The sequence below is a fragment of the Zalophus californianus genome, chromosome 13 (assembly GCF_009762305.2).
Source record: "Zalophus californianus isolate mZalCal1 chromosome 13, mZalCal1.pri.v2, whole genome shotgun sequence".
Taxonomy (NCBI): Eukaryota; Metazoa; Chordata; class Mammalia; order Carnivora; family Otariidae; genus Zalophus; species Zalophus californianus.
In genome coordinates, this window is record NC_045607.1 from 3,396,935 (window position 1) to 3,406,972 (window position 10,038).

At 58.4% G+C, this 10,038-nt stretch overlaps 1 protein-coding gene across 1 annotated transcript; it reads left to right on the plus strand.

Annotated features, from left to right (window-relative positions):
• The first annotated feature begins 847 nt into the window (after positions 1-847).
• On the plus strand, positions 848-9,780 carry MYMK (myomaker, myoblast fusion factor). The gene is made up of 5 exons (XM_027614418.1): positions 848-982; positions 5,285-5,399; positions 6,220-6,368; positions 9,027-9,143; positions 9,631-9,780. The coding sequence occupies exons 1-5, from the start codon at positions 848-850 to the stop codon at positions 9,778-9,780; spliced, it is 666 nt and encodes a 221-aa protein (XP_027470219.1).
• The last annotated feature ends 258 nt before the right edge of the window (positions 9,781-10,038 follow it).

Below are 10,038 nucleotides of genomic sequence, written 5' to 3' on the forward strand. Positions count from 1 at the left end.
AATTATATCAGGATGAAAAAAGAGAGCAGAAGTGAAGATTGTCCTTCGGCTGACAACAAATCAGGCTGGGGAGAGTCTGCCTGGGTAGCCCACCCCTCCCATCATTCCTGGGCCAGAGGGTAAGGGGGGACCCTGCCAGAGAGTTCCCTTAAAACCTCTTACAACAAGGGAAAGTGGTTTCCCAAAGGCCAGTGGAGGGATGCTGAGATGCAAGCTTCAGCCTCATACCAGGAGCCGGTTAGAGATCATCCTGCTGTTTACTACAGATGTGAAACAATGTAACCATAGAAAAGACTGTTTCATTAGCCCCGTTGCCAAGGAAAGAGCAGGCGAGTGGGCCGCGATGTGGGCTGGTAAAAGATGACGCTTGTCTGCAAGGTTCTTTAGTGATTAGAATTGACTAAACCTGGGGTTCTCTCACCTCTAACACCAGCGGACATGTGACTCAAGCTGCAGAGACCACGGTGCACTCATTCTGGGCTCCCTAGGGCCCTGGGGAGAGGGCCCGGACAGAAAGAGGCTGAAAGCTGAGCATTCTACTCATGGGGACTTTACTCCAAGGTTGTTGCCTCAAAGAAAAAAAGTATGGTCTCCTTGAATCAACAACTCTGGTCTCTCAAAAAAAAATAAAAAAAAAAATCAGAGACAAGTGTTGATCACATGGCACATCAGCTGTTGGACCCTATCCATGTGCTCTCAACATATGCACTCCTTTCCCTGCCTCCCTTCTTGGTGTTCAAACCACAGCTGCCATCGGATTCCCCACTAAAGGGAGCAGGCCTTGTCCCTTTGGTTTTCTCTGCCCTGGGGACCCAGGAGGCCTGCGTCCTCCCCTGCTCCCCGGCCCATGGGGACGCTCGCAGCGAAACTGCTTCTGCCCACCCTCAGCAGCCTGGCCTTCCTCCCCACTGTCAGCATTGCTGCCAAGCGGAGGTTCCACATGGAGGCCATGGTCTACCTCTTTACCATGTTCTTCGTGGCGGTAAGTCTGGGGGACCCTCCCAAAGGCGCAGGAGAGGGGCCATCTATCCACCACCTTCATGTATTGGTGAGGAAGAAAAGAGATTTGGAGGTGAAAGAAAGAGCCTGGAGACCGGGAGAGAGGGTTGGGGGACCCCTCCTCCTCTCTGGACCTCAGTCTCCCCATCTGTGCCAGGATTGGTGTGCGCAAGACCGAGCCCACAATGGGCCAGTGTCAGTCAGTCCAGGACAAGCCCTTCGAGGCTTCCGGGGTGCCCCTCGTCTTGCTGCCGGCAGACCACGCCAGGCCGCCCCCACCCCCCGCCACTCTCCCAGCTACAAGCACAGGGCAGCAAAGCAGGGAGGAAGGGGCTGAGCCAGGCCCGGGAGGGGTTAGTGGGGTTTAGGGAATGCGTAGGGCCTGGGTGAGTCTGATTCCAGAATTCCGGAGCTGGCCCCGGTTCAGGAGGGCCTGCTCACGTCTGCTTGTCTCTCCTCCTTGAGGCCTACGTCTCTCTCTGAGTCCTTCTTTCTCCATGTATATGCCTGGATGACTGTCTCTCTCTCTCCCCCTCCCTCCCGGCAGAGCTCTCTCCCTCTGTATTTCTCCTCTTGGTTTTCTCCGCGTGCGCCTTTTTTTCTTTTATTCTGTCTGTGTCTGGGTCTCTCTTGACTTCTGGAGCTCTGTCTCCACAGAACTTGCTTTTGTCCCAAACCTCCTGGTCTTTCCCTGTCTGGCTTTGTTCCCCTGGCCCTCCACGGGTCTCCGCGGCTCTATCTCCCGTCCGTAAGCTTCTGTCTGTCCATCTGTCTGCCTCCCCTCCTACCCATGTACCTCTCTATCTAATCAATCATCACTCTACTTACCTAATCGATGACCCATCCCTCCACCCATCACCGATCTGTGTCTCGGTGCTGACCCGTGTCCCTCTGAGTGCCCCATGCTCACAGCTGGCCTCCCCCCCTCTCTCTGACAGTCTGCCCCATCAACTCCCATCAGACTCACCCTTCTCTGAAGCCCAGCTTCCTGTGAGAAGCAGGCACCGGGGAGGCGAGGTTCCGCCAGTCTCCTCCTTGTGGCAGTGCCAGACATGTGAAAACTCGCATGCCTCCTGCCGCCAGCTGGGCTCGCTCCTCAGCAGCAGGCCTCCTGGGGGTGAGCGTCAGGGTCCTTAGGGCAGCCCTGGGGAGCGAGGTCTGTGAGCACACACATGCGTTTGCAGACGTGTGCGCACCTGTCACGCCGACGTCCTCGTGAGCTGAACCCACGCTTACCTGCAAGGGGAGAAGCTGTGTGTGCACATGGGCTGGCGCTCCCTTAGGCAGCAGGGACCTGGGGCTGGGGGTTGCCTGGGGCTTCAGTCTCCATGCCTGGGTGGGAGAGAACTTGGCCGCGGTGGTGCTGGCCACGAGCCAGCGTCCAGGCTGTGGGGCGTGCCGGTGCTCTGGACACACTGTCTCATGTAGTCTTCTCAGCTCCCCGTGAACCTGGGATTGTGACCAGCCCATTTGACAGATGAAGAAACTGAGTCCCACAGAGGCTGAGTCACATGTCACTGTAAGCACCAGATGCACCCTGGGGCTCTCGGCTCATTCAGGGCATCTTGTCCAATGCCATTTCGTTAGCTCCGCAAGGGACCCCTGCTTGGGTGAGTTCCAGGAAGTCAATTTGACAGAAGAGAAACCCAGGCACGGAGTGGACCCGGGACTTCTCTGCAGGTACAAGGGGCTTAGCTCTGGGGAGAGGAGCCAGGGGTCTTGTCCGCAAGTCCATGTCAGACCCAGCCCCGGAAACCCACAAACACCGCCAGGCCACCCCTCCCTGCTGGGGCTGGGCTAGCCCCCAGCTGCCTCCAGGCTGTCCTCAGAGGCCCACCCTGTCCCGCCCTAGCCCACCCAGAGTGGCAGAAGCAGCTGCCTCCTATGACAAATGTCCTCCGACCTCAAAGCCACACTCAGCCCCTTTCTCCCAGAGCCTCATGTGACACCATTGCACCTCTAGCTCCCACGTGGCTTCTTCTGTGTTCCGACCACAGCCTTCCTGCGACAGTTGCTATTTCTGTGCCCAACACTGTGCCCTGTGCTCCGTCATGGGGAGTCCCCCGGCCCGCCCTGCAGAGTGGATATTCTCGCCTCTGTTTGACAGAGGAGGCCCCAAGCTGCCAGCCACTCACCTGAGCTCACAAAGCGAGGATCAGGAGGCTGTGCTGTCTCCTACCAGATCCCCAGCGGCACTCCACCCCTGCCAGCACCCTCAGGGGCCAAGTCCGCCCCTACGTCGGAAGAGGGAGGCAGGCCTCACAGGCACAGATGCCGGGACAGTCAGTGCTCCGCCCTGCCTCCTTGGCAGGTAGCACTGCTCTGAGTCTCTCCTTTCCCACCTGTCCAACAGAGATGAACCACGGGCCTGGTGGGAGAGATCCTCCTGGGTCAGCTCTCCTTCAAACCACTCCAAACCCTGCCTCTCTCGCCCTGCAACCACACAGCCAGGCTGAGACAGAGTATTCTTGCTCTTCATGGGACTGGGGTGGACACTCCCGAGAATTTCACAGTGATTAAATCTGTGATTATACGTGGTGATCTGTGCTACAGGAGAGGCATGGGTGCAGAAGCAGCAGATGACGGGGGGGGAGGGATGTAGTTCTAGAAGCAGTGGGAGAATATCCATGTCACTCACAGGGCCTAGCTCTGCCTGCCAGAGCCACGTGCAGCAAGTGTCCGCCCTGCTCTATCCCACAGAGATCTGAGCACCTTGATCAGGCCCTACCTGAAGCTTCCCTTGCCCCAGCTAAACTGTCATGTCCACAACCTATTTGCTCTCCTCCATCCTCTTTGCCTATGTCACTCTAAAAGGTGCAGCATCCAAAGTTCAACACAGTTCTCTAGGTGGGTCTGAGCAGAACACAGAGAAGCAGGAGTGTCACCTCCCTTGTTCTGGACACTATACCTCTATTCATGCCTCCTATGTGCACCGTAACTTTAGGTCACCTGTGATTATAACCAATAGAGCTCTACATCGACCCCAACTTGCCTCAACTCACCGGTGACCCAGGGCTGCTGCTCCCCCTGTAACATCCCCGGGCCTCCAGACTTGGGCTGCTCTCCTGGGCACCTCCTCCCCCCTGCTGAGCTGGGCTCACCAAGAGTCGATTGTGCTGGTTCCCAAGTTCGTTTATGTCCGTGGAACTTGTCAAAATAATTACATCATGTAATTAAATATTACTTAAAGTGATGAAATGTGTATGCAAAAGGAGAGAGTTGTTTTCTGTAAGAAATCAGCTGACTGCTTTGAGAATACTCCACAGAGGCATTTTGCTTTAAAAATCTCTACTAAAGCACACCCGGCTGGCTCAGTCGGTGAAGCATCTGCCTTTGGCTCAGGTCATGAACCCAGGTTTCCAGGATTGAGTCCCACATCGGGCTCCCTGCTCAGTGGGGGGTCTGCTTCTCCCTCTCCTCCCCCTACTCATGCTCTCTCTCTCTCTCTCTCTCTAATAAATAAATAAATAAAATCTTTTTTAAAATTGCTATTAAACTAGGTGTTGGGGAGACTAGAGGAGAGAGATGGGCGAAACTACCATGCCGTGTTCAGCACGGTGGTCTCTGCAGTCTCCCAGAACTTTAAAGAAACCGAAGCTGAAAACTACAGCCAGAGGTTCTCAAAGCGTATTCCCCACGGGTGGCTGGCAGCAGCCTGAGAAACTCTTAACAATGCAGATCTCTGACCCCACCCCAGACCTGCTGAGTTAGCAACCCAAGTCTTCATAATAGCACCTGCCCCCGCCAGGGTTCTGGTGCCCACTCACATCTGAGGACTTCCCCAGTGGGGTAGCCCAGTCACCACAGAGGGGAACGGCAGAGGAGAGGGCCGGGCCGACGGGCACCCAAAAATAAGCCGTGGCCTCACGCCCAGAGGTGCTGAAGGAACACACACGTACTTGCTGTCAGTAAACCCAGGTGTTGAAGGAACATGCAGGGCACGTCTTCGGGGTCCCCACCTTGGTGGGCTTCACCTGAGCAACGCCCGGCCTCTGTCTGGTCACGTCATACGTAGAACATAAGAGACACGAACGAGCCCTGAGCACAGCCCCAGGCTCCCAGCCGCTCACGTGGATTGTTTTGTCTAACCTCCACAAGACCCCATGAGGGGAGCACTTGGCTCCCCTTTTTTCAGGTGGGGAAACTGAGGCACAAAGTGACTTGCCTGAGCCTCGCGGCTAGTGAGTGGCCTGGCTGGCTGTGGGGCGTGGCTGCGGCCCAGCCGTGGCCCCGGGGCTCCCGAGCCATCCCCTCTAGCCCCTGACCGCCGTGGGTTTTCCGGCAGCTCTACCACGCCTGCACCGGGCCCGGCCTGTCAGTGCTCTGCTTCATGCGTCACGACGTCCTGGAGTATTTCAGCGTCTACGGGACAGCGCTGAGCATGTGGGTCTCACTGATGGGTGAGTGGCCACGCCTTGTCGCCCAGTGTCCCTGCCATCCTCCTGCCCGCTCCCAGAAAGAGCCGAGCCCACTGACTCTGCTCCCCACCCCTCATCGGGAGCGTCTCCTCCCCTCTCCTGGGGTTCGAAGCCTGGTTTAATCGATTAAAAAGAACGCACGGTCCTCAAATGCCCTAAGTCCCATCCTCACATCCTGTTCAATTCACACATGAACGAAGGCTCATTCAGACCACTTTACGTGGTGGAGCTGTGCCGTGGAACCTGTGGAAGGGCTTCCCAGCTCTCTCCCCCGGGAGACCACAGTTCCCGTGTCAGGGTTTGCCCCCAAGACTTTCTTGAGGCTCATACAAGCATCCACGCACATCACTGTCAGCTCAGCTTTTTACGAGGATGGAATCACTCAAAAGCGCATAGTTTCTGCACCTTTTTTCTCATTTAACGCCGTCTGGCAGCAATGTCAGGACGCGTGGGCCCCATCGCACGGGCTCCCTGCCATTTGCCCAGGCCCCATGAAGGACCCAGATCTTCCCTGTCTCCTACCGTGTGTCTTTGTCTTCATCCCTGGAGTCCTCGGGGACAGGTGTGCACTGACCTCCTCATGAAAGCAGTTTCCCGTGAGTACAGCCCAGGCTGCTCTGTCCACGTCTGTCCCTTACAACCAGCTGGAACTCAGACCTGGGGGTGGCCGGGCTGGGCCATGGGGTCTCGCTGGCTGGGGGCACCCCGCACTGGGGCCCCTAAGGGATGCCTCTGGAGGAGCAGTGGCCGGGAGGGGCAGAGAGGCCGCTCACCTCTCCCGGTCCCTCTCCCCCACCTCCAGCGCTGGCCGACTTCGACGAACCCAAGAGGTCGACCTTTGTGATGTTTGGCGTCCTGACCATCGCAGTGCGGATCTACCACGACCGCTGGGGCTATGGGGTGTACTCGGGCCCCATCGGCACGGCTGTCCTCGTCATTGCCACAAAGTGGGTGCGTACTTGTGCGAGCCTCAGCGGACGGGGACACCTGTCCCCTGTGACCCTTCCGCCTTGGGGTCTCCATTTACCTCCCATCTCAGGGCTCCACCTAAAACACAGAGACAATGAGCCTCAGGTGCCCCCACCACACAGACGCTGCCTGTGTCATCTGTGCCCACTAGCTCTGGACCTAACCCAAGTGACTCCACTTCTCTGCCTCAGTTTCCATATCTGAAAAGTGGTTGTTACGGGGACAGTCCAGGACCTACCTCAAAGATTAATTGAGTTAATGCATCCAAAATACTGGCATAGAACCCGGCTTCTAATGTGCTCAACACATAGGAGCTGTTACTACTATCATTCTTTGCGGAGAATGACAGCTTTAGAGGTGCAAAAGCAATTGGAAATGGCCTGGGTTAATCTGGGAAGACTTCATGGAGGCGGTGAGCCTTGAGTTTGGTTCTAGTGAGGAGGGAGGCTGTGGTGTGTGGCAGACAGGAAGTGGACCCTGACACCTGGTCCCCAGGCCTCCCTGCACCCTCTGTTGTACCAAGGCCCTCCTGGCTGCAAGGGCTGAAAGCCATTCATGCTTCCCAAGCTAACAAGGGATGTTAGAGCAAGATGGACCCAGGGGCACTTCCTGGGACCCCAGAAGGGAAGGAGCTGAACCTTGCAGGGAGCAGAATACAGGCCTGGCCTGCTGGCAGGCCGGAGGCTGGGCCCACTCTCCAGCCGTGCAGCAGCCCAGGCCCCCAGGTGACATCCCTCTGGCACACTTTCACTCCTTTGGAGCTCCACCTGAAATCTCAGGGTGTCCCAACTCCAAGTGTTGGCAGGAGGGCTGGCCCGGCCCAGCCCAAGTCACACACCCACTCAAGGCCCCCAAATTAAGGCCCAGATGGCAGGGCCTCAGGGGACAGGGGTGGGGAGCTGCTGCTGGGCCACCTGGGGAGCAGGAGGGCAGTTCTCTGGGAAGAGGGGTCAGGCTGGGCAAGTGGTGCAGAAGGTGTCCATCAACCTATTTTACAGCTGCAGGAAGGAAAAGAAAGCCCCGCTCCTCCTACAGCCAGGGAATAGAGGATTTGTTCTGCCATTCAGTTAATGAAGGAAGTAGGGCTCAGAGAGGTCAGCAATCAACAAGAAGTCACACAGCAGCAGGCGAGGTCAGGCCTTGACTTTCCAAGAGAAGAGAAGGAGCCTCTTTCTCACTCCAGCTTCCCCAAGGGGGAAGGCTGACCCAGGAGGCCCCTCGGAGCTGCCTGTGAGAGCAGGGGAGGCACATTGGGTCTGGACCCAGGGAAGGACCCCGTTAAGGGACATGTTGGAATGCATAAACACAGAGCCCTGGGTCTCGATAATGCACTCACTCCCCGGCAGGAAGTAGGATAGGCTGCTTGGTCTGCCCTGGAGGGCCGTTCCTCCTGCAGATCTTGGCAGGTCTGGATCTGTGCTGGACCGTAATGAGCCAGAGTGGAAGCCACTCGCTGGTTTCCCTGGGAAGCACTACGGTGACTTTCACGGCCCTCGGGCTGTGGATCCGGACACAGGAACCAAGAGGTCTGCCTGGCTCCCTACATCTGGGGCTCAAATTGTGTTTTTCAGACCATTTAACGTGGAGTTTATTTTGGATTTTCCAGGGCAGTTGTTCCCTGGAATGAGGGTGGATTTTTCTCTTGGAGGCTCGTCCCTGCTTGAGCCCGAGTTGGGGACAGCAGCCCTCGGGGAGAGGAAGCAGAGAGAGGTGGGTGTGGGGGCTGCAGGACAGGGCCGGGCCGGGCTAGGACCCAACCCCAGGCAGGCGCACGGCCTGGCCACCCGCGCCCAGGCGCCCCCAGCTGCACCCACACGCTCTCTGTGCCCGTGCGGGGCCTGATGTCTTCTTGGCAATGGCAAATTCCAGAAAACCGCACCCCAGACTCTGGTGGCCTAGCATGCCCCGACCGGCACAGGGCGCCTCCACCTGGGGGGGGGTGTGGTTGAGGGGGCCGCCCCAGGCCCATGGGGGCTTCCATGATCCGCTGTGTGCACAGGCGGTTATCGTGCTGAGATCCCAAACACCCTGCACTCTGAAACACCTTGGCCCCAGGGATTCGAGGTTGCAGGATGTGGTCCCGCATTTACTGCGCATTTTCAGTGTACATGAACCCATCTTTTTAAGCGTCAATGCCTGCTTGAGCCCCCCCCACTAACGTGAGCACTTGAGCAACCAGAGTTTCACATGCTGGTCAGCTTATCTCAGAAGCACTATGACAGGTCATGATCTACGAGCCACTGAAGGGTCCCTCGGACCACCCCACAGGCACCCCCGCGGGCCATACGGTGGGCGGGGCCAGCACTCCAACACTCCCTTACTATGACTCGTCCCCGGGGGGCCCCTCTGGCTGGGAGGGGCGCACGTGCAAGGGTGGCCTTGTTAGGCCCCAAAGAGGCAGGCAGGGGTGGGGGGGTCTTCACAGGGCAAACTGGCCCAGGGGTTCCCAGACGAGCCATCCAGCCTGGGGCTCCCTTGGGTCCCCCCGCCATGGGACCGGGCACGTAGGGCATCTCCCTGAGCCCCATCTCCCACCCAAGGATAGCCAAGGGGCTCGTGCGTGCCCGGGGCCAGCTCTCCGGTCAGCTCTGAGCAGCATCCCCGCCGTGTGACCTCTCTGCATGACCACTCTCCCCACAGCTGCAACAGATGAAGGAGAAGAAAGGTCTGTACCCCGACAAGAGTGTCTACACCCAGCAGATAGGGCCCGGCCTCTGTTTTGGGGCGCTGGCCCTTATGCTGCGCTTCTTCTTTGAGGTACGGGGACTGGGGCTCCTCGGGGTGACTTCAGCATCACATTCCTGCCTCCTCTGTCCCTCCTGCTGGGTGGAGGGGTGCCTCCCTCCCACCGCTGCACCGTCCATCCCCAGCCCCAGGGCTCTCACTGTCTACGTGGATCTGAGATGAGGTTCACAGCCCAGATGGGACCTGGGGCTGGAGCCTGCACCTGCAGGAAGGAGGGAGGAGGGAGAGGGGAGGGAGGAGCCCCAGCCTCATTGTCAAAGGCCCAGTGTCCACTTTCCACCTTCAGCGCTCCAGGGGTCCGAGGTCAGGAAAGACGGCCCATGGGCTGGGTGCTGAGGAGAGGCCCCTTGGAGGAGGGCACTTGGGCCAGATTCTGGAGGGTGGGGCGTGTGTGACTGGCAGGTGCCCTGGCATGCCAGGCATGCAGGCAGCATGGAGCGTGGGGGAGGGGGGCCTGAGGCCGCAGACCAACCCCCCCTGCCCTCCCCTGTCCCTGCAGGATTGGGATTACACCTACGTCCACAGTTTCTACCACTGTGCCCTGGCCATGTCCTTCATCCTCCTGCTACCCAAGGTCAACAAGAAGGCTGGAAGCGCAGGGCCCCCGGCCAAGCTGGACTGCTCTACCCTTTGCTGTGCTTGCATCTGACTTTGCAACCCCTCCCCTGCCCCCCGCCCCCCCCAGCTGCAAGCCCCTGCCCTCCCCCGTCTCACGCCTGGAGAGAGGCCTCCTGCGCTGCCTCACCCTGGAGCGCCCAGGGGAAACATCTCTCCTCTGAGCCTGAGAGGTCCCCAGGGATTTGGGGCGCACCTTGCTGAGTGCTTCTTGAGAGCCCAGTTACTGTGGTTCCTACTGTGGCCAAACATCATGCTCGAAAGAAAAGACCTTCCTCCCTCTTCCTCCTCC

Excerpts from the sequence above, each read along its gene's own strand:
- MYMK (XM_027614418.1), top strand. The coding sequence starts at position 848 with ATGGGGACGCTCGCAGCGAAACTGCTTCTGCCCACCCTCAGCAGCCTG. Across the intron at positions 5,400-6,219 it reads CATGTGGGTCTCACTGATGG|CGCTGGCCGACTTCGACGAA; the intron begins GTGAGTGGCCAC and ends CCCCACCTCCAG. Across the intron at positions 9,144-9,630 it reads TGCTGCGCTTCTTCTTTGAG|GATTGGGATTACACCTACGT; the intron begins GTACGGGGACTG and ends CTGTCCCTGCAG.